The sequence below is a fragment of the Danio rerio genome, chromosome 23 (assembly GCF_052040795.2).
Source record: "Danio rerio strain M-AB ecotype USA chromosome 23, GRCz13ab, whole genome shotgun sequence".
Taxonomy (NCBI): domain Eukaryota; kingdom Metazoa; phylum Chordata; class Actinopteri; order Cypriniformes; family Danionidae; genus Danio; species Danio rerio.
The window spans coordinates 47,381,251-47,406,395 of NC_141043.1; the positions used below are offsets into that span (position 1 = coordinate 47,381,251).

A 25,145-nucleotide genomic window follows, 5' to 3' on the forward strand; every position below is an offset into this window, starting at 1 on the left:
TAAAGGGGCGCGACCGAAACCTCTGACGTGATCAAAACGCGCCAGTCCCGGGCAAATGCAAACTGCAGTGTTTACGGTTTTATATGCCCATTTTAAAAGAAAATTACTGCAAAAGTACGCTAGCTGTGGAAACAAACATAAAGAGAGCAAGTTGACGGAGTGTTTCCGATTGTCGGTGAGTAAATATGGCTTTGTTTTGCTGTAAACAATCGAGGTAACGTTATACGGACATTTGATTAAACTGTCCTGCGCTTTTATACGATTAAACATTCTAGCCTTTGTTTTAATTTTCTCTTAAATGTATATGTGTCATATAAAATGTATGTCATATGTATTGTACAATGTTTTTCTTGTTGTGTTTGAATGATTGCGGCTGGAAGGACATCTGCTGCGTAAAAACGTGCTGGATGAGTTGGCGGTTCATTCCGCTGTGGCGACCCCGGATTAATAAAGGGACTAAGCCGACAAGAAAATGAATAAATGAATGTTTGAATGATGTATATAATATATAAACCTTTAAACTTCTCTCAGTTTTACATGTGTTGATTCCTCGCATTATTTTCAGTGAATTTCAATTTTCCCTCTTCAGAAGCGATGGGAACCGCCACTAAAACACCTCCAGGAGCAGATCCTAAACAGCTGGAGCGCACAGGAACGGTCCGAGAGATCGGGTCACAAGCTGTTTGGTCACTGTCCTCTTGTAAACCAGGTGTGTGTGTGTGTGTGTGTGTGTGTGTGTGTGTGTGTGTGTGTTTGTGTGTGTGTATATACACACACAGTTGAAGTCAGAATTATTAGCCCCATTTTATTTTTTTTTTATTTTTTAAATATTTCCCTAATGATGTGTAATACAGCAAGGAAGTTTTCACAGTATGTCTGATAATATTTTTTCCTTTTGTTGAAAGTCTTAATTGTTTGATTTTAGCTAGAATAAAAGCAGTTATTAATTTTTTATAAACCATTTTAAGGTCAATATTATTAGCCCCTTTAAGCGATTTTTTTTTTCGACTGTCTACAGAACAAACCATCATTATACAATAACTTGCCTAATTACCCAAAACTGCCTAGTTACCCTAATTAACCTAGTTAAGCCTTTAAATGTCACTTTAAGCTGAATAGAAGTGTCTTGAAAAATATCTAGTCTAATATTATGTGCTGTCATCATGACAAAGATAAAATAAATCAGTTATTAGAAATGAGTTATTAAAACTATTATGATGAGAAATGTGTTGAAAAAAATCTGCTCTCCGTTAAACAGAAATTGGGGGAAAAATTAAACAGCGGGGCTAATCATTCAGGAGGGCGAATAATTCTGACTTCAACTTTGTGTGTGTGTGTGTGTATTTATATTTATATATATATATATATATATATATATATATATATATATATATATATATATATATATATATATATATATATATATATATATATATATATACATTTCATAGTTATTCCTCTGTCACTTCTGTGTATATGTCGTGTATGATGTGTATATTATTTTTATGACTTCACTGTGGACGGCAAAGTAAGAATTTAATTGTACAAGGAAACGTGTTTCCTTACTGTGCACATGACGATGAACAAATTGAATTGAATTGTTGATTGCATCATTGTGTTTGTGTGTGAAGGGTTTGGAGTAGACCAGCTGAGGGATGATAACCTGGAGACATACTGGCAGTCTGACGGCTCTCAGCCTCATCTAGTGAACATTCAGTTCAGGTAAAGCCGGAGAGACACAAAATCACTGTTGCCAACTAATTTTCTGAGAAAGTAGCTAAAGGCTGGAAAATGTGTTTCTAATTATTTTTTTTCACTGTTCAATCAATGTTCAGTATTGCTAAAATATTGTTGCTAGGGTAGTATGAAAAGTTGCTCGATCTTCCTTTCTGTCTTTCTTTCTTTCTTTCTTTCTTTCTTTCTTTTTTTTTCTTTCTTCCTTTCTGTCTTTCTTTCTTTCTTTCTTTCTTTCTTTCTTTTTTTCCTTCCTTCCTTCCTTTCTGTCTTTCTTTCTTCCTTTCTTTCTTTTCTTCCTGTCTTTCTTTCTTTCCTTCCTTCCTTCCTTCCTTTCTGTCTTTCTTTCTTCCTTTCTTTCTTCCTTTCTTTCTTTCTTTCGTTCTTTCTTTCTCTTTCTTTCTTTCTTTCTTTCTTTCTTTCTTTCTTTCTTTCTTTCTTTCTTTCGTTCTTTCTTTCTCTTTCTTTCTTTCTTTCTTTCTTTCTTTCTTTCTTTCTTTCTTTCTTTCTTTCTTTCTTTCTTTCTTTCTTTCTTTTTTCCTTCCTTCCTTCCTTTCTGTCTTTCTTTCTTCCTTTCTTTCTTTTCTTCCTGTCTTTCTTTCTTTCCTTCCTTCCTTCCTTCCTTCCTTTCTTTCTTCCTTTCTTTCTTCCTTTCTTTCTTTCGTTCTTTCTTTCTCTTTCTTTCTTTCGTTCTTTCTGTCTTTCTTTCTTTCTTTTTTCTTCCCTTCTTTCTTTCTTTCTTTCTTTCTTTCTTTCTTTCTTTCTTTCTTTCTTTCTTTCTTTCTTTCTTTCTTTCTTTCTTTCTTTCTTTCTTTCTTCTTTCGTTCTTTCTGTCTTTCTTTCTTTCTTTTTTCTTCCCTTCTTTCTTCCTTCCTTTCTGTCTTTCTTTCTTCCTTTCTTTCTTTCTTTCTTCCTTTCTTTCTTCCTTTCTTTCGTTCTTTCTTTCGTTCTTTCTGTCTTTCTTTCTTTCTTTTTTCTTCCCTTCTTTCTTTCTTTCTTTCTTTCTTTCTTTCTTTCTTTCTTTCTTTCTTTCTTTCTTCTTTCCTTCTCTTCATTTCATTCATTCTTTCTTTCTGTCTTTCTTTCTTTCTTTCTTTCTTTCTTTCTTTCTTTTTTTCTTCCTTTCTTTCTTTCTTTCTTCTTTCCTTCTCTTCGTTTCTTTCTTTCTGTCTTTCTTTCTTTCTTTCTTTCTTTTTTCTTTCTTCCTTTCTGTCTTTCTTTCTTTCTTTCTTTCTTTTTTTCCTTCCTTCCTTCCTTTCTGTCTTTCTTTCTTCCTTTCTTTCTTTTCTTTCTTTCTTTCTTTCTTTCTTTCTTTCTTTCTTTCTTTCTTTCTTTTTTTAGTAGTAAAGTACAATAGTAGTTGGATTTAGATATTGTGTAGCGTTAGAGATGTGAAATAAGATCATACTTTGATGTGTTAATAAAGGGTTAATATCTTAATAATAGGCAGGTAATACACCATTAATAAATAGTAATAATACCTACTTAAACTTTTACCAATGTACGTAGAAAGTAAATAGAAAAACATTCATAACACGAAAAATAAACATAGGAGGAAAATAAATAAATAAAATAAGATGACATATAACTACAACAAAGTATAGGTATATAATAAAAATATCAATAGATATCCCTTTAAAGCCAATCATGTCCTGTGATATTTAGTGACATTCTATTTATTTTATTTATTTATTTAAGCACATTGATATTTATATTATGCTAAATGATGTAGGTTGTGTTTGAACTGGTTGACTGTGAATGTGTCGTCTCTGTTGCGTCCGACAGGAGGAAGACCACTGTGAAGATGCTTTGTATTTATGCTGATTACAAATCAGATGAAAGTTACACGCCCAGCAGGATCTCGGTGCGCGTCGGAAACAACTTCCACAACCTGCAGGAGATCCGGGTAAGAGAGAGACTGATCACTGACTGAGCAACACCGAAATAATTAATGAATGTTACCCAGTTATTGATCTGAACTGAATCAACACTGCAACAATGGCACTATTGTGTAGTTTAGGGGTTTTAACTTTTCAGCCCATGACCCCTAAAATGACAATGCCAAAGACTCAAGACCTACTCTATCCTCATAGGGTGGTTATAAATTGAGCTGAATGATCGATTGTCATGTCATCGAATTATGTGAGGAAATGATGTGTACATCTGTGCTTCATCTAAAACTCCACATTTATAATCCTCTTAGCTGCTGACATCATCTTCAGCAGCTCAAACACTCTAATGGTTAATGGACAGACGGCTGCTTCTCACTCAGGGCTGCTGTTTATGCTAATGAGGGAGAGATGGGCATTATTGGGCGGGGCTTTCCCCCTCTGATGACATATACAAAGGGAGACTGTCAATCAAAGTGTTTCTGCAAACTGTTTTCATCAAGTCTGATTAAAGAAGAACGAATAAATGTTTACCATTAGAGGATGGATATATTCACACACTGCTGATACACAACTGTGTTTAAACCCCTCATAAAAGTCATTTTTTGCATAATAGCTCCTCTTTATTAAAAGAAATCTTCCATATTGTGGCTTTAAGTGATCAGATGTGTTGTGTGTTGGAGCAGCAGCTAGAGATGGTGGAGCCGAGCGGCTGGATCCACATCCCTCTGCTAGACCTGGTCAACAATCCCATCAGGACCTTCATGATCCAGATCGCGGTGCTGGCAAACCATCAGAACGGACGGGACACACACATGCGGCAGATTAAAGTCTACACGCCTGTGGAGGAGAGCTCCATTGGCAAATACCCACGATGCACCACTGTAGACTTCATGATGTACCGCACCATCAGATGACAGCAGTAATCTGTTTGTGAAGAGAATCGTTCGAAAAGTACATGCACAAATCTACAGGAAATAAATGTGTTTTTTTAATGACAAAAAAGTTTTCTGTCTTTTGATGGTGCCTCACAGCAAGAAGTTTGGTTTGAGTCCCAGCATGGCCAGTTGGCATTTCTGTGTGGAGTTTGTATGTTCTCCCTGTGTTGGTGTGAGTTTCCTCCGGGTGCTCCGTTTCCCCCAAAGTCCAAACACATGCGCTATCATTACAACAGATTAACTCACTTTAATAAAGTCAACTAATCGCTTTTAAAGCAACCGGTTACTCACTTTATTAAAGTCAACTAATCGCTTTAAAAGCAACAGGTTTACTCACTTTATTAAAGTAAAGTCAACTAATCGCTTTAAAAGCAACAGGTTTACTCACTTTATTAAAGTAAAGTCAACTAATCGCTTTAAAAGCAACAGGTTTACTCACTTTATTAAAGTAAAGTCAACTAACCGCTTTAAAAGCAACAGATTTACTCACGTTAAGTCAACTAATCGCTTTTAAAGCAACAGGTTTACTCGCTTTATTAAAGTAAAGTCAACTAATCGCTTTAAAAGCAACAGGTTTACTCACTTTATTAAAGTAAAGTCAACTAACTGCTTTAAAAGCAACAGGTTTACTCACTAAGTCAACTAATCGCTTTTAAAGCAACAGGTTTACTCACTTAATTAAAGTAAAGTCAACTAACTGCTTTAAAAGCAACAGGTTTACTCACTTTATTAAAGTAAAGTCAACTAATCGCTTTTAAAGCAACAGGTTTACTCACTTTATTAAAGTAAAGTCGACTAATCGCTTTAAAAGCAACAGGTTTACTCACTTTATTAAAGTAAAGTCAACTAATCACTTTTAAAGCAACAGGTTTACTCACTTTATTAAAGTAAAATCAACTAACCGCTTTAAAAGCAACAGGTTTACTCACTTTATTAAAGTAAAGTCAACTAATCGCTTTTAAAGCAACAGGTTTACTCACTTTATTAAAGTAAAGTCAACTAATCGCTTTAAAAGCAACAGGTTTACTCACTAAGTCAACTAATCGCTTTTAAAGCAACAGGTTTACTCACTTTATTAAAGTAAAGTCGACTAATCGCTTTTAAAGCAACAGGTTTACTCACTCTATTAAAGTAAAGTCGACTAATCGCTTTTAAAGCAACAGGTTTACTCACTTAATTAAAGTAAAGTCAACTAATCGCTTTTAAAGCAACAGGTTTACTCACTTTATTAAAGTAAAATCAACTAACCGCTTTAAAAGCAACAGGTTTACTCACTTTATTAAAGTAAAGTCAACTAATCACTTATAAAGCAACAGATTTACTCACTTTAAGTCAACTAATCGCTTTTAAAGCAACATGTTTACTCATTTTATTTAAGTCAACTAATCACTTTTAAAGCAACAGGTTTACTCACTTTATTAAAGTAAAGTCAACTAACTGCTTTTAAAGCAACAGGTTTACTCACTTTTTAATTAAAGGAACTGATTGCATTTTATACTGTATGTAATTGCAATCTTTGCTCAGACTTATCCACCAGGAGATGCTATTCAGTCAAAGAAAAAAGATTGTGACTGATAAAAAGACACTATCGTAGCCATTTTTTAAAATTCAAACATGCATTTCACTCATTTCAGTTAAAACAGTTAATATATAATAAATGTATTACATTAATATTAGAGTTTAAATCTGCTCATACAACTAAATTTGCTTTGCACTATATTTAAATGCACAATAAACCTGCACACTCTTCAATGCAACCCCTAATAACCCCAATTTAAAGAAGCATCAGTTATCAGCTTTTCCAGTTATTAACAATGCACCAAAGTGTTTGTGATTTTAAAAATCACCATCTGATGTCACAGCTTGTATTTAGCGCTCAATCTTTCTTATACTTCCTCTGAGCGGTTAGGAAAGGTGCATGTTTGCATGTGTCTCTGTTCTGCATCCTGTTTAGGCCTCTAGCTCGCTGTGGTTTTGTATGATGAAGAAGTGTCAGAGAACAGAAAAACACTCTTTAGGTGGAGCTGGACTGTTACTGTCGCCCTGACACGAGCAGAAGGAAAGATGCGCACACACACTCTACTTTTACACACTTTTGGTGAGTCTTTTTTATTATATATAGTTTTTAAGGAAGGCCAGGTGAAGTTAAGGAGATGTTTTATAGATACCCAAGTATTTTCTTGGCACTTCGTTGAACATGTACACATGGACATCACCTATATACTTTATAACTGCAGGTTTAATGTTTATATATAATAACCTTAACTGTTAAAAGCTGTTAGTTAGTTAATTAGTTATTTAATTCAATTTGTGTTTATTTTTATACATCTTTTTACTATATTATTGTTTCAAAGCAGCTTTATAAAAGGTGCACATTACTGCATTACAATCAACAACAGACAATTTAAGATTATTAGTTACTATAACTATTACTAATAACTTTAACTAATTAACAAGTAATTAAAAGCTTTTAACATTTAAAGTTTTTAAATATGAACATAGTTAACCCGCAGTTATATAGTATATAGATGATGTCCATGCGCACACGTTTAAAGAAGTGTATATATGGATAATATGGATATACATGGTTTTTCCTAGTAAATCTAATATATAATACCTAGTTTATATTAAAGTTAAATAAATATATGTAACTTCAATATAAAGTTATGGTCACTAATAATCATATTAGTAATAATAATAAATGTGCACCTTTTGTAAAGCTTCTCTGAAACTATAATTATTGTGAAATAAAAAATAAAAAACACATTGATTTATAACTATTTAACTATTTATTCTTATCTATATATTTAGTTTTAATGTTTATATCTGTGTTGAATAATTTAAAGTGAAAATGTGCACTTATTGACTGAACTTTCCAAAAAAAAATATATATATATATATATAAGTATATATATATATATATATATATATATATATATATATATATATATATATATATATATATATATATATATATATATATATATATATATATATATATATATATAAAGTATTTTCATGTGGAAGCTTTAGAAAAAAAATAAGAGACCAATATTTCTGGATGTACTGGATTTATCATATTCTTAAAAATGCCAAGTTGTTGTGACCCAATGCTTGGTCAAATATTAACACACCCAAAAGTTTACATTTAAATTTTAAATTTGTCATCAAGTGTCATTTAATTTAATGTAAAAACATTTTGTCGATATTTGACACAATGTTGAGTTCAAATGACCCAGCATGTTTTTAAAGTGTACTTGTGTTTGCATGTTGTTTAAAGTGTACATGTTTGCATTAAATATATATATTTTTTTATTCTATAAATGTTCCCATTTTAGTTAGAAAAGGTGAGTTGGTCAAAATAACAATCGTTTTTTTTTTTTAAATATTTAGTTTATTTATTACTTTATTGAAAATTACTAAAAGATCTTCCTGGAGAAGCTTTGGAAAAAAAGAGAGAGAAGATTTTGTGAATGTACTACAAAAAATGCTGGTTTGTCGTAACCCAATGCTGGGTCAAAATTAACAAACACAACCATTGTGTCAAAAATTGTCATGTATATTTATTAAAAAAAATTAACCCAACATTGAGTTAGTCTATATTTGACTCAACATTGGGTTAATATAGCTCAACATCTTTTTTATTTTTGTGTAAATATATAAATATTACTAATATTTGGTTTTTATTACAAAAATTGGTATTTTGTTTTATAATGAATATTAGATTGTGTGTGTGTGTGTGTGTGTGTGTGTGTGTGTGTGTGTGTGTGTGTGTGTGTTAAATGCAATAAAAACATAATATTATGCTCTGAAGGGCTACATTTTATTTAACATTCTGAAGAAATGTCGGTAGTAGTTTATAGAAAAAGACTGTTTTACTCAAACAGATAAATTGTAAATTCAGATAATTATTTTTAAATAATACCTTTATATATAATATTGCATATAATTATTTATTATATTATGATTTATGTATATTTTTGTAATTATATAATTTATTTATTGTATTACTAATCACTTGTTATTTTGCTTTATATGCTCTCATTGTAGTGGTACTTTGGTTATGTTCATTTATTATTTAATTGTTATTATAGTTTTACAGTTGTGGTACACTTGATATGTGTGTTAATGTTTTGCCAACACCTCTACAAACTAAAGAATGAATAAAACACACAATATTCGGCTTTTAAGCAGCTTAAAGTGTTTTAGAAAACATTATTATTGTGTTGATCTTTTGCCCTCTTTGATTCTGTTTCAGCTCTTCTTCTGTTGTGTGATTATGGGCTGTTCTCCACACTATCGCCATCGCGGCCTCCTTCTGAGAGGAGCTTTACTGAAACAATGAACATTTCCACTATAAACATCACAACAGCAGATTCAACAAATCTAATCAACCAAACAAATGTCCAAACTACTGATGACCTTGAGTCGAGTGGTTTAAATGGGTCTTTAACATCCGAAGACTTTGACGACACAGATCTAACTGATTCAACTGAAGAATCTGAACACACCACTGAATCGATTTCGTCGACATCTCGTCCACTGAGCACCACCCACATCGCTGCTCCAAAAAATTCATCTCCAAAAAAAGGTTGGAAGAAACATCATGAGATTTAAAGCTTTAAAGGATTTAGAGGTCTAGTGATTTGTTTAGTACACTGTAAACAAATATCCATAAAATATCCCTGCTAGAAAAACATCTTGAACTAGGTTGGCTGGTTTTAGCTAGTCAACCAGCCTGGTTTTAAAGAACTTTTGGCCATTTCCAGGCTATTTTCAGCCATTTTAAGCCTGGACTTAGATTAGATTAGATTAGATTAGATTAGATTAGATTAGATTAGATTAGATTAGATTAGATTAGATTAGATTCAACTTTATTGTCATTACACATGTACAAGTACAATGCAACGAAATGCAGTTTAGGTCTAACCAGCAGTGCAATAACTTAGCTGGTCAGGCTGGGAAATGACCAGTTTAAAAAAGCTTGACCAGCCAAAACAAGCTATGTCCATCTTAAACCAGGCTGGTCCAGATGGTTTTAGCTGGTCATCTCCCAGCTTGACCAGCTAAGACCAGGCTGGAAATGGCCAAAACCCCTCTAACACCAGGCTGGTCGACCAGCTAAAACCAGCCAACCACTTTAGGTTACTTTTTCTCAGCACGGTTGTATTTTGCAATGTATGTTTTGACTTGGATCTCTCCTCCAACAACTTTTGACATTGAAAAGTTTAAAACAAATTGACTTTTATTGACATTTTCTATTAGTTTGAAGTTTGGATTGCTTATTTATAATAGTTCTGTTATTTTGGGAACATTTCTACACTATAAAACCCAAAGTTAAGGTAACTCAAACCATTTGAGGAAAGTGATTGCAACAAACCTTTTAAGTTCAAAAACTTATCCTAATGAGTGCTGTGAACTTGATCCAGTTGAGTAAATGAAGCAATTCTTGCTTCAATATGAGTAAAAACCCAATAATAAAGAGAACTCAAACCAGCTGTAAAACACAATAAGTTAAGGCAACTCAAACCATATGAGGAAACTGATTGCTACAAACCATTTGAGTTTAAAACAAATTTATATGAGTTCTGTGAACTTTAAGTTGAAGTAATGAGGTATTTAATTAACTTATCACCTTTAACACTGAGTTCAAAACTTTTCAAATGAGTAGAATTGACTTTCAGTAAATTTTGAGTTAACTACACTCATTTCACTTGATAAAGTTGACTGTTGACTGTATATATGTATATATATATATATATATATATATATATATATATATATATATATATATATATATATATATATACACACATAATTATATATAAATATATATATATATATATATATATATATATATATATATATATATATATATATATATATATATATATTTATATTTATTTATATATATATATATATATATATATATATATATATATATATATATATATATATATATATATATATATATATATATATATATATATATATATATATAAAATTAAATCTTAGCCATGATGACAGAACATAATATTTTGCAAGTTAAGACTTGCAAGACTGGAGTAGTGATACTAAAAATTCAGTAAAAGTAAATTACATTTAACAAAATATTAAAAAGGTAGCATATATGACTTTTAATGCGGCACAATGGCTCAGTGGTTAGCATTGTCTCCTCACAGTAAGAAGCTCGCTGGTTTGAGTCTCGGCTGGGTCAGTTGGCATTTCTGTGTGGAGTTTGCATGTTCTCCCCGTGTTGGCATGGGTTTCCTCCGGGTGCTAGGGGAATTGATGAACTAAGTTGGCCCTAGTGTATGAGTGTGTGTGTACGTGTGAATGAGTGTATATGGGTGTTTCCCAGTACTGGGTTGCAGCTGGAAGGGCATTCGCTGCGTAAAACATATGCTGGAATAGTTGGTGGTTCATTCCACTGAGGTGACCCCTTTTAAATAAGTGACTAAGCTGAAGGAGAATGTTAAAAGGAGAATATGTACTTTAAATTGTAATACTATTTCACAATATTACTGTTTTTACTGTATTTTGTGACCAAATAAATGCAGCCATGCTGTGAACATTCATTCATTTTCTTATCAGCTTAGTCCCTTTATAAATCCGGGGTCGCCACAGCGGAATGAACCACCAACTTATGCAGCACATGTTTTACGCAGCGGATGCCTTTCCAGCTGCAACCCATCTCTGGGAAATATCCACACACACATTCACACTCATACATTACGGACAATATAGCCCACCCAATTTACCTGTGTTGTGAACATGAAAGATTAAATAATTATTTTAATAGTTTAATCAGTGATGTACATAATAATGGTGTATTTGTCTTCGTTTATTTAATATTCATTCATTTTCTTGTCGGCTTGGTCCCTTTATTAATCAGGGGTCGCCACAGCGGAATGAACCGCCAACTTATCCAGCAAGTTTTTATGCAGCGGATGCCCTTCCAGCCGCAACCCATCTCTGGGAAACACACACATTCACACACACACACTCATACACTATGGACAATTTAGCATGCCCAATTCACCTGTACCACATGTCTTTGGACTGTGGGGGAAACCGGAGCACTCGGAGGAAACCCACGTAAACGCAGGGAGAACATGCGAAGTCCACACAGAAACACCAGCTGAGCCGAGGCTTGAACCAGCGATCTACTTGCTGTGAGGCGACAGCACTACCTACTGCGCCACTGCTTTGCCTCAATTTATTTAATATACTATTTTTTAAATTAACCCTTGAGTGCTGTTGGGTTGTTTTTATCCTCTCTGGGGTGGTTTTGAGTCTCAATAGGGCCATAACTGTCTCTGTGTTTCAGGAAATTGGATTATTTTTGGTCACAAATCTTATTTTGACACATATTTTGGGAAAAAGCTTTGAAAACTACTACAATAATAAAAACAATACACTCTGGGCACAATCTTTGGTTATGTTGGTGCTGTTTTTGCCTTATTGACTTCTGTTATAATGGCATTTATCGATTGCAAAGCTATGACAGCAAATAATCATGCATTATTGTTTGTAACTGGTTTTCCCTTTTGGGAAGAGATAAAATCTGTCATTTTACTGTTGATCATCAGTTCCAGTGCAAAAAAAGCTTAGTTTCTGGCTTTTATATTGAGTTATAATGTGTGAGAGACCTTTGCACACTTACCTTGATATGTTTGAGGAAATCAAAACGCAACCCTCAGCTCTCAGAACACAGTAAGTGTATTTCTGCACACACACACACTGTAATCTGCTGTTTTACTCCACTGAACTCCATATAAAAGCCAGAAACATTTTAGCACAGGCCTATGTAAAGGGTTAATGCTGACAACTGATGATCAACAGTTGACATATACGCATGATTATATGCTGTCATGGCTTTGCTATGAATAAATGTGATTATAATGGAAGTCAATGGGGCAAAAACAGCACCAACGTAACCAAAGGGGAGTCAATCTGAACAATGCACAAGGGTTAAGAAAGTCTGTTCAGCTGCAAAATGAACATCTCTCTGTGAAAGTAGCTTTACAACAAAGACGTTTCTGAGAAAACAACTGAGAGTGTAGAGTGTGTGAAGGGTTTCAGAGCTGCTCTTAGATCTGAGCGGTTATCATATATATGTGTGTGTGTGTGTGTGTGTGTGTGTGTGTGTGTGGGTGCGACTGCAGCATGTTTGTGCTCTCTGAATGCAAACCTACCACAGCGGTAAAATCACTCTCTGCACGCTTATTCAATGCACTTTATTTAGACGAGCGGTCTTTGCAGTGAGGGCTGCACAATATTGGAAAAATCTAACATTGCGATATTTTTTATTTTGCGATATATATTGCGATATGACTTCAACTTCACTCGATGTGTTGAATAAATATTTGGAAAGAATTTATAATTTTAGACCGAGTGAAATGATGCATAAAATATAAGAAACAATCCACAATCATAGATTAATTCAATAAAGAAATATATACTAATTAAATAATCAGCACTTTATTGTTTTCAGAGGAGTCGAACTGTGTCCAGATATACAATAATTGAATAATCAAATGTGAAAATAATACTTCATAGTCTTCATTTTATAAACAATTCAACACACTGTAAAAAATAATTCCATAAAACTTACGGTAAAAAAACGGCAGCTGTGGTTCCCAGTACTTTACCGTTAAAAACACAGTAAACAAATCGAACCTGTTTGAATCAATTCGAACCGCCAAATTTTTTTAATTGAACCAATTTAAATAGAAGTATTTGAATCAAATTAGTTTAAATCAAATTGAACCTGCCAGATTTGAATCGAGCCACTTTGAATCAAACCTATTTGAATTGAATCAAAACTGTTTGAATCAAACCCAACCTGACAGATTTTAATTGAACTGATTTGAAGCAAACCTATTTGAATTGAATCAAACATGTTTTAGTTAAATTAAACCTGCCAGATGAACCTATATTTGAATTGAACCAAAGCTGTTTGAATCGAATCGAACCTGACAGATTTCAATTGAACTAATTTAAATCAAACCTATTTGAATTGAATCAAACCTGTTTGAATCAAATCAAACCTGCCAGATTTGAACTTAACCGATTTTAATCTAATATATTTAAATCAAATCAGAATTTAACCGATTTGAATTGAACCTATTTGAATCAAATTGGACCAGTTTGAATCAAATCAAACCTGCCAGATTTGAATTGAGCCGATTTGACTGGAATCAAAACTGTTTGAATCAAACCAAACCTGCCAAATTTTAATTGAACTGATTTGAATCAAACCTGTTTTAATCAAATTGAACCTGCCAGATGAGTCTATTTGAATCGAAGTTGTTTAAATCAAATCGAAACTGACGGATTTTAATTAAACCTATTTTAATCAACACTTTTTGAATTGAATCAAACCTGACAGATTTGAATTGAACCAATTTAAATTAAACCTGTTCAGATCTAATTGAACCTTTTTCAATGAAATTGAACCTGCCAGATGAACCAATTTAAATCAAACCTATTTGAACTGAATCAAACCTGTTTCTGGCTTTTATATTGCACGATATTGGAAAAATCTAACATTGCGATATTTTTTATTTTGCGATATATATTGCGATATGACTTCAACTTCACTCGATGTGTTGAATAAATATTTGGAAAGAATTTAAAATTTTAGACTGAGTGAAATGATGCATAAAATATAAGAAACAATCCACAATCATAGATTAATTCAATAAAGAAATATATACTAATTAAATAATCAGCACTTTATTGTTTTCAGAGGAGTCGAACTGTGTCCAGATATACAGTAATTGAATAATCAAATGTGAAAATAATACTTCATAGTCTTCATTTTATAAACAATTCAACGCACTAAAAAAATAAATCCATAAAAAATAAAAAAATAAATCCATAAAACTTACGGTAAAAAACCGGCAGCTGTGGTTGGCAGTACTTTACCGTTAAACACACGGTACAAACCGTAAAAGTAATTTTTCATTTTTACGGTAAATTACCGTATTTTATTAATTTATAGAGGTAATATGTCTGTATTTTGAATGATCAACATCAACACATCTTTTGTTTCACAGTTAGACACGTTAGCACACCCACATGAAGGTGGTGATGAGGAAGTTATAAAATGAGCCAATGCTCATCACAATCAACTCTTCCCACAAGCAGAAAAGAATATCAGCTTATAGAAGGTGCTCAGTGTCCTTTACACAGCTACTAAACACCAGTATGGTAACACGCTTAAAATTAAATTCATGAAATAAACATTGTTTATCAACATTAGATGTAATTTAAATCTCTACTGTACATTACTGATGGGGAAACAACTAAAAAGATCCATATTAATGTCAACAAAAAGCATAAAAAGTGATGTGCCATGCAGGGAGTTCTGGGAAAGTCAATTTATGGTTATTCGCCGTATATATTAAGGAAACAAACCGTTAACCAGGTTACGGATTTGTACTGTAGCATTTGTACAGTTTTTTTACTGTTGAAATCACGGCCATTTTTACAGTTAATTCATCATTATTCATTTGTCAAAGATAAAAACGGTACAATTTCTTAAGCCTGGATGCTTTTAACACCCTCACACAGTCACAGAACACTTGCAAAACGATCAGTTATAATCCAGATTCAACATTGCGTATACACATGATTGCGAATGATCACATTTCAATGTGAAACGATATATTGTGCAGCCCTAATTGCAGTCTCTGTCACATAACCAGTGTTGGGTGATTTCAAAAAGGCAATTCAGTATTTATTACATCATCAAAGTAGTATTTTTAATATATATTTTAATTACCACACTGTGAAGTTCATTGTTTGTGTGGATTATTCTGAGTTTTTCAGCTAACTAAAGTGAAGTTTTTAAAGCTGAAGCTAATAAGTTCTAACTTAATTTCACTTTAGTTTACTGAAATGGTTAGTTAGATGAACTCTGTATCTCTGAATTTATACCATATTTTGTCTTTAGCAGAAAAATGTTATTTATTCTGCTAATTTCTTGTCATGAACATCTTTCTGAATCAATTCATTGTTTCTTAAATGTATTCAGTCGCAAAATATGTATAACAAAAATCTCTGAATTGATTTATGCAGAACTGTTGCATTTATTTACAGTATTTAAGAGTATTTAAGTCAAATACATGATAAATAAATAACGAAGTTACCTACAGATTAACAGTAATCTCTTACTTTACTTTTTCAGTTATTTAATTGCAGGAATTATACTGTAATAAATGCAGGGTTGCATACAATTCATTCATGTTGTCCCAACTCAAATCAATTAAGTTCATTGTTTTTCTGAACATAAAACAATTAAGTTGTCCCTAAAAACAAACTCAAGAGTTGTGTTGTTTCAGCTTGTTTTAAATATGTAGTCTGAACACTAGTAACTCCTTAAACCCAACACTGTAAACAATGCTGTGATATTTGCATGCTCAGATGAAGTAGTCATATGTATATGTCAGTGAATGTGAATTCTCTCTAACGTGATTGTTGTTGTGTTTCAGGCTCTGGAAATCTTGTAGTAGGTGAGCATGACTCTCGTCTGCTTTGCAGAAGATCTATATATATAAAAAAAACCTTTCTTCCTGTCCTGCTGTTTAACTCTGACACAAATGACTCACACTTGCTGTACACACTTTGTTTTTCATATCAAGATCACATTCTTGTGTGCTTAAATGATTAATATTCACTAGGGATGTAACGATTCATGATTTTGATTTACGATTAATTTTTCTCACAATTGTTTTTTTTTTACCAAATGAGAAGACGTACAGTTACAGCAAATGGAATTGTGTCCTTTTATTAGGCTGTATTGCTGAACTTTTAAACTAAACTATAGTTTCCAAATCTGAAGCTAAAACAGAGCCGTCTGACTTTAGTGAAACTCTAGTTATAAAACACATGAAGGAAACATGCCAGAATTGAATTGAACTGATTTGAATCAAACCTGTTTGAATCTAATCAAACTTATTTGAATTGAATTGAACTTGTTTGAATCAAATCGAGCCTGTCATATTTGAACAGAACCAATTTGAATCAAACCTATTTAAATCAAATCTGAATTCAACCAATTTCAATTGAACCTATTTAAAACAAATCGAACCTGTTTGAATCAATTCGAACCGCCAGATTTTTTTAATTGAACCAATTTAAATAGAAGTATTTGAATCAAATCAGTTTAAATCTAATTGAACCTGCCAGATTTGAATCGAGCCACTTTGAATCAAACCTATTTGAATTAAATCAAAACTGTTTGAATCAAACCCAACCTTACAGATTTTAATTGAACTGATTTGAAGCAAACCTATTTGAATTGAATCAAACATGTTTTAGTTAAATTAAACCTGCCAGATGAACCTATATTTGAATTGAACCAAAGCTGTTTGAATCGAATCGAACCTGACAGATTTCAATTGAACTGATTTAAATCAAACCTATTTGAATTGAATCAAACCTGTTTGAATCAAATCAAACCTGCCAGATTTGAACTTAACCGATTTTAATCTAATATATTTAAATCAAATCAGAATTTAACCGATTTGAATTGAACCTATTTGAATCAAATTGGACCAGTTTGAATCAAATCAAACCTGCCAGATTTGAATTGAGCCGATTTGACTGGAATCAAAACTGTTTGAATCAAACCAAACCTGCCAAATTTTAATTGAACTGATTTAAATCAAACCTATTTTAATCAAATTGAACCTGCCAGATGAGTCTATTTGAATCGAAGTTGTTTAAATCAAATCGAAACTGACGGATTTTAATTAAACCTATTTTAGTCAACACTTTTTGAATTGAATCAAACCTGACAGATTTGAATTGAACCAATTTAAATTAAACCTGTTCAGATCTAATTGAACCTTTTTCAATGAAATTGAACCTGCCAGATGAACCAATTTGAATCAAACCTATTTGAACTGAATCAAACCTGTTTGAATCAAATTAAACCTGTTAAAATCAACTTTCAAACGGCACGTGAGTCATCGTTACATCCCTAATAATATTTGCAGTGTAACTGAAAATACGACAACAGATCTTGTGTTTTTGACAGGTATCATCATTTTGATCTTCATCCTGATCCTGATTGGCCTTCTACTTGGCGTGTTGTATTTTCTGAGAAAGAAAGGAAGGGTAAAGTCTAATTTAATTATGTTTACTGCGTTTCTTACCAAAATCATAGTGAGCTGCCTTAAGAAGTTTTTCCATTTAAAATGATGACTAGAAGTGAGTGTGGGATCAACTTAAAGTGATCTTAAGTCATCTTATTATTTATCATCTTAAAGTCTGTGTGAAAAAAACTTACAATGTTTATTTTGCTTGTTTAGTTTGAACAATTAATCAGATAATCCACTAAAAAAATGGTTGTTGATCTTCAATCTCCAGTTTGCTCATCTGCTTCTGTGTTCGGATTGGCTCCTTGTCTGATGATGTCAGTTTAACGCTTCAGACACAATATTCTAAGCCACGCCCCTCTTATTGTTAGTTTGCTATGAGGGAAAGATGCAGAAAATAATCCCCATCCACTACTCAATATTCAGTTTCAGAAGGAAGTACATCAACAATCTGAAATAAGTCACAGCAACTTCCTTTTACATAAACGTTAACACTCTGAAATGGGCGTTTCTGTAGCTGCCAGTGATAAATGATAATAAAAAAAAGGTTATTGCAACTTTTTATTGTAAAATTTGGACTTTTTGACTTCCTAAGTCACCTTCTTTTTGTCATACCCATGTCATTATATAAATCTGTGTGCTTTATATGTCTTAAAAACACAGACAGACTAAAATGATCTACCATATTCTTACACGATATTAAATATAAATCTTTGTTTTTTGCCTGTTGTGATGATAGAGTTACTCATTTGATCTGACTCGAGTCGACGGACCTGCCAATGATTATGACACGCCGCTGAGGAGCGAACAACAGGGCATAAGCTACGAACAAACCAACAAAGGTAAGAACAACTCACAGACAAAAATAAGGCTGGGCGATCAACATTTTAATTGTTTTATATCCTGATATTGGGAGCCTATATATCACAATAAACACCATTTTCTGAAAATTCAGTCAATTAAAATAGTTTGACCACATGAAAACAACTATTTCTTTTATATATTTTAAAGGGGACCTATTATGCCCCCTTTTACAAGAGCTAAAACAAGTCTCTGATGTCTCTAGAGTGTTTATGTGAAGAGTTTCAGCTCAAAATACCACACAAATAATGTTTCATAACTCTCTGAAACTGACCCTTTTAGGCTTTGACACTACTTGTGGTATTTTGGTGACTGTCGCTTTAAATTCAAATGAGATTGTGCTCTTTTTAAAAGAGGGCGGAGCTACAAACTGCCTTTGTGTCAGCATAGTGGCAGATACAAAAACAAAACGAATCTTCTAGACTAAAGAAGGAGAAAAGATCATTAGTGGGCGGGGCTTTCCCCCTCTGATGACACGTACAAAGGGAGAATGTCAATCAAAGAGTTTCTGTTTTTATGAAGTGTGGTTATAGAAAATAAATATAATACATTTTTACGAATAGAAGCTGGATATATTCACACACTGTTGCCACCCTGCTGTGTTTAACCCATTTTAAAAGTGATAATTAGTGATGATATCTCCTTCATCAACATAAACAGCCCTGAGTGAGAAGCAGCCGTCGTCTGCCATTAGAGTTTTGAGCTGCTGAAGATGATGTCAGCGACTGAGAGGATTATAAATGTAGAGCTTTAGGATATACACATGAACAGCGACAGGAGTCTCCATAGACTGTCTTTTTCTGAGACACTTCTGCACATATTTTCAGTTTTTCACACAGATAACGTTAGTGTTGTTTTAAATCTGCCACTATGCTGACACACAGCCATTCAAAGCTCCGCCTTCTTCTGAAAAAAAGAGCACAAGCACATTTAATTTAAAGCAACAGTCACTAAATTCCACAATTACGATCAAAGCCTGAAAGGATCAGTTTCAGAGAGTTATAAAACATTATTGTGTGAAACTTCACACACACACACACACACACACACACACACACAGAAACTTATTTTACAACTTGTAAATAGGGGCATAATAGGACTCCTTTAATCCAAAGGCAAGAATTAAAAACCAGCCTGTGAGGTCTGTTCATTTATACACATGTTTTTCTGCTCAGATCTGCCGGTGTGTTTGGACTATATTCAGGAGGAAAAGTCTGAGGAAAAGACGATGGCCCAGCCGAAACTCGAACCAGCGACCTTCTTGCTGTGAGGCAACAGTGCTGCCACTGAGCCACCATGCTGCCACTGAAGAACATAAATCTGATATATGCAGCAGCATTTTTCATTACAAGAGTGTCATTGCATTTATTCTGCAGATATACTTCAACATTACTACACGTGTTTGTATGTACACTACTGCTGGTCAAATAGTTTGGGATCTGAAATATTTTTAAGATGCTGAAAATAAAGCTTTAAACACAGAAATAAATTACATTTCAAATTACATTCAATTTTCCCAGTGATGGGTTGCAGCTGGAAGGGCATCCGCTGCGTAAAGCATGTGCTAGATAAGTTGGCGGTTCATTCCGCTGTGGCGACCCCAGATTAATAAAGGCACTAAACCGAAAAGAAAACAAATGAATGACATTCAATAAGGATTTTAAATGATATTATTATTTATAATTTTTATTGACATTTATGGTAAATAATAATATTTGTTCACAGTTTTACAGTTTTTACTGTATTTTTGATCTAATAAATGTTTAGAGAGCAGAACAAACTACTGTAAATACTGTAAAAATGTGAAATACTTGTATCATTTTCATTTATCAATTAACATTTGAAGTTTTGATCAAATATTCACGCTTCGTGATCTCAAAAGTCTTTTTAAACCATCTTTATTACACATTATTTAGCAAACCTGGACTACCTTTTAAAATTTTGCATAAGACGCTTAACAAGACACTTAACTTGAAGACAGTAACATCTACTTTGAGAATAACATCTAAATAGAAAAACAGTGAATTGGCAAAAAATATATAGTGATTAATAATATGACATCATAATATTTATTTTACATTTTTTTCAAACATTTCCTAAATGATGTTTAACAGGGCAAAGAAATTTTCACAGTATGTCTGATAATAGTTTTTCTTCTGGAGAAAGTCTCATTTGTTTTATTTTGACTAGAATAATATTATTGATATTAATAATATTATATAATATTAGTGACTAGAATAATATTATTATAGATATTATTAGCCCCTTTAAGTTTTTTTCTCTTGATAGTCTACAGAACAAACTATCGTAATACAATAACTTGCCTAATTACCCTAACCTGCCTAGTTAACCTAATTATGTCACTTTAAGCTGTATAGAAGTGTCTTGAAGAATATCTAGTCAAATATTATTTACTGATATAAACAAAATAAATCAGTTACTAGAAATGAGTTATGAAAACTATTATGATTAGAAATGTGTTGAGGAAATCTGCTCTGCTTTAAACAGAAATTGGGGAAAAAAATAAACAGGGGGCGAATAATTCTGACTTCAACTGTATATATGCATAAAAACCATACAGATTCTGATCTTTATCCATTAGTTAATAAATATGTTTAATAATAGTTTTCCATTTTAATGATCATATATGATTAATGATTTTTATATGACTCTAAAGGAGACTCGAATGTTCCAGAGGAAAACAGTTTCTGCTCGAGCTCAGTCAGCTCGACTCCGCCTTTGAAGAAAGTGGAGTTTAACCTGGACCTGGATCTGATTGGAGGAGAATCAGACTTTAGTAATCCAGCCGCATCTGAAGCTGACAACGCAGAGCAGAATGAAAACAACAATGCTGGTCAGTCTATAATTAACCCTTGTGTGCTGTTGGGGAGGTTTTCATCCACTCTGGGGGATTTTGAGTTTTAATTTAATTAAATAAACCTTATTTTGACACATATTTGGGGAAAATGCTTTGATTTTTTTTTTAACAAAAAAATTCAACAATACAATCTGGGTATAATCTTTGGTTATGTTGGTGGCTGTTTTTGCCCCATTGACTTCCGTTATATTTTTTTAATGCAAAGGCATGACAGTTTATAATCATGCATTCTTGATTGCAAAGCCATGCAACAATCAACAATCAAATCATGCAACAATCAAGAATGCATGATTATATGCTGTCAAGCCTTTGCAAAAAAATGTGATTATAATGGAGGTCAATGGGGCAAAAACAGCCACCAACATAACCAAAGGGGAGTCAATTTCTCCAGAAGTAAAATATAATAGGAAATACAGAGAAAAACTTAGGAGTTTAAAAAAGAACAACAATTTCACAGGATTGCTAATTATTTAGTCTTTAACTGTATGTAATAATGCATGTTTCCAGTATTAATGTCGGTGTATTTTCTGTATTGCAGCGCGAGGAACAGCAGAAGAGATCTTCACTGAAGTCAGCCTAGACGAGCCGACTCATTTTGTGTAATGTATTTATGCATCAGTGCTAATGTGCATTTGTACCCAGATTCAAACTATATCTGCTCCAAATTTTACAATTCGGGCTTTTGCAAAACATGAAGTCTTCCTGACTATGGGATTTGTTTCATTTACAGTCATGTGAAAAAGTTTTGGCACCCTATGCACATACAGTTATTATCTAAAGGGGAAATAAAACCTCAACTGAACAACATTTTATAGGATGAATATAAATAAGTCAGTGCTAATCAAACACCTTTCACTCTTCCAGAAAATCAGGACTTCAATCATTACTGACAAAAGTGCATCTACAGGGTCTGAATCCTCAGTTTGTCACCCTGCTGTTTCTGTATTGGCCTTATTTTTGTTCAATAAGTATTAAGACAGGCGACATGGTGGCTCAGCGGTCAGCACTGTTGCCTCACAACAATAAGGTCTTTAGTTCGAGTCCCAGCTGTGTCAGTAGGCATTTCTGTGTGGAGTTTGCACATTCTCTCAGTGTTGGTGTGGATTTCTTCCAGGTGCTCCAGTTTCCCCTAGTCCAAACACATGTGCTATTGGTTGTAGTGTATGAGTAGTGTATGAGTGTCTGTGTGTGTGTGAATGTTGGCATGTTCTCCCCATGTTGGCGTGGGTTTCATCAGGGTGCTCCAGTCCTGCCTCCTAGTCCAAACACATAGAGGAATTAAATAAACTAAATTGGCTGTAGTGTATGTGTATGAATGGGAGTGTGTATGGGTGTTTCCCTGTACTGGGTTGCAGAGATTCATTGTCATGATGTTTATCTTAGGTTTTATCTTATACATTTTAAGACCTGCCAACCCTGCCGAAAAATCCAGCTTAAACCAGCCTAGGCTGGTTGGCTGGTTTTAGCTGGTCGACCAGGCTGGTTTTAGAGGGGTTTTGGCCACTTCCAGGCTGGTTTCCAGCCATTTCCAGCCTGGTCTTAGCTGGTCAGGCTGGGAGATGACCAGTTAAAACCTGCTTGACCAGCCTAGCCAAGCTGGGAGTCTAGCCAAAACCAGCTATATGCAGCTTAAACCAGGCTGGTGAAGCTGGTTTTAGCTGGATTTGGCTAGTCATTTTCCAGCCTGACAAGCTAAGACCAGGCTGGAAATGGCTGGAAACCAGCCTGGAAGTGGCCAAAACCCCTCTAAAATCAGCCTAGGCTGGTTTAAGCTGGATTTTTCAGCAGGGAATGACCATATAGATTTTTTTATGGCCTGGTACAAAATAAATGACTAAATTCAACAGTGTGTCCAAACTTCATCACATGACTGTACTTCTAACAGAGATTTTAGACTGTACATAAAATAGTAGTAAATAATTGGTTGATGTTTGTGTTAAAATGTTAGTATGCCAATCCAGTGTAATATAATTTGTGGATATAATAAAGATTAAACCTTGTTAAATTCACTCAGTGTAACCTGTTGAACTTCCTTGTATTTGTTTTGCTGATAGAACGCCAGTCCATTAACTGATAGAAAGTCCAGTATGTCCATATTTATAGAGTGTTTTCATGACGCATCATCAGTCGGCCATATTGGAGAGCAAAATGTAAACAATGCCACTAAACCAAATAAATCAGGCATATTTTGTTGATAACTAGTACTGAAAGTGATCAGTTATTGTCATGTTTTGGGCTGCACTTATCAGTCTTAACATTTAAAATACATTTAGAGTACCACAAAGCAATGTTTCCCAACCCTGTTCCCAGAGGCACACCAACAGTACATCCAGTATTCGGATGTGTCCCTTATCTGACCCATTAACTTCAGGTTTTGGAGTCTCTTCTTATGTTCAGATGAATAGAAGAGAGCAAAAACAACTGTACTAAACAATAAATCTTGAATTTAGTTTGTATAAGCTATTGAACTGCTGTATATGTGTTAAACTGATAGAAAGCCAGTCCATTAAAGCCCAGTATGTCCATATACATGCCTATTTATATCAAGTATGTTTTCATGACACATTAGTCGGCCATATTGGAGAGCAAACTGTAAACAATGCCACTAAACCAAATAAAACTGGTATATTTAGCTGATTACTAGTGCTGAAATCATCATTTATTGTCATGTTTTGGGCTGCACTAATCAGTCTTACTATTAAAAATACATTTAGAGTACTATAGAGCAGTGTTTCCCAAACCTGTTCCCAAAGGCACACCAACAGTACATATTTTGGATTTCTCCCTTATCTGACCCAATAACTTCCCGTTTTAAAGTTTCTTCTTGTGTTTTGATGAGTTGATTTAGGTTTGTTTCATTAGGACGAGGTTGAAAAAGTGTACTGTTGGTGTGCCTTCAGGAACAGGTTTGGGAAACACAACTGTAGACTGCCAAATGTTATAATAAAACAAGAAGTAAAATTTATTTGTAAGTGTTTTATTGATAGAAGGCCAGTCCATTGAAGTAAATTATGTCCATATACTTCACTATTTATATCAAGTATGTTTTCATGACACATTAGTCGGCCATATTGGAGAGCAAAATGTAAACAATGCCACTAAACCCAATAAAATGGTTATATTTAGCTGATTATTAGTGCTGAAATCATCATTTATTGTCATGTTTGGGCTGCACTAATCAGTCTTACCTTTACAAATACATTTAGAGTACTATAGAGCAGTGTTTCCCAAACCTGTTCCCAAAGGCACACCAACAGTACATATTTTGGATGTGTCCCTTATCTGACCCATTAACTTCAGGTTTTGGAGTCTCTTCTTATGTTCTGATGAGTTGATTCAGGTGTGTTTGATTAGGGAAAGCTTGAAAATGTGAATTGTTGGTGTGCCTTCAGGAACAGGGTTGGGAAACACTGCCATAGACTGCCAAAAGGTATAATAAATCAAGCAGAAGAGAGCAAAAACAACTGTACTAAACAATAAATCTTGAATTTACTCTGTGTAAGCTATTGAACTGCTGTATATGTGTTTAACTGATAGAAAGCCAGTCCATTAAAGCCCAGTATGTCCATATACATGCCTATTTATATCAAGTATGTTTTCATGACACATTAGTCGGCCATATTGGAGAGCAAAATGTAAACAATGCCACTAAACCCAATAAAACTGGTATATTTAGTCGATTATAGTGCTGAAATCATAATTTATTGTCATGTTTGTGCTGCACTAATTAGTC

At 33.4% G+C, this 25,145-nt stretch overlaps 2 protein-coding genes across 5 annotated transcripts; both read left to right on the forward strand.

Annotated features, from left to right (window-relative positions):
• The first annotated feature begins 27 nt into the window (after nt 1-27).
• Nucleotides 28-4,628, forward strand: anapc10 (anaphase promoting complex subunit 10). Of its 4 annotated transcripts, none has more exons than XR_015522992.1 (5): nt 28-175; nt 590-709; nt 1,632-1,722; nt 3,520-4,185; nt 4,240-4,628. XR_015522992.1 is itself a non-coding variant. In NM_001267696.2 (5 exon segments), coding segments are annotated over 4 exon segments (558 nt in total). In that variant the 5' UTR covers nt 28-175; nt 566-594; the 3' UTR covers nt 4,541-4,628.
• Nucleotides 4,629-6,570: 1,942 nt separating this feature from the next.
• LOC101884517 (uncharacterized) lies at nt 6,571-23,414 on the forward strand. The gene is made up of 8 exons (XM_087307965.1): nt 6,571-6,659; nt 8,820-9,152; nt 16,063-16,083; nt 17,613-17,692; nt 18,413-18,515; nt 19,710-19,801; nt 21,193-21,388; nt 21,951-23,414. Exons 1-8 carry the CDS (start codon nt 6,626-6,628, stop codon nt 22,013-22,015), a joined length of 924 nt encoding a protein of 307 aa, XP_087164091.1. The 5' UTR covers nt 6,571-6,625; the 3' UTR covers nt 22,016-23,414.
• Nucleotides 23,415-25,145: the final 1,731 nt, after the last annotated feature.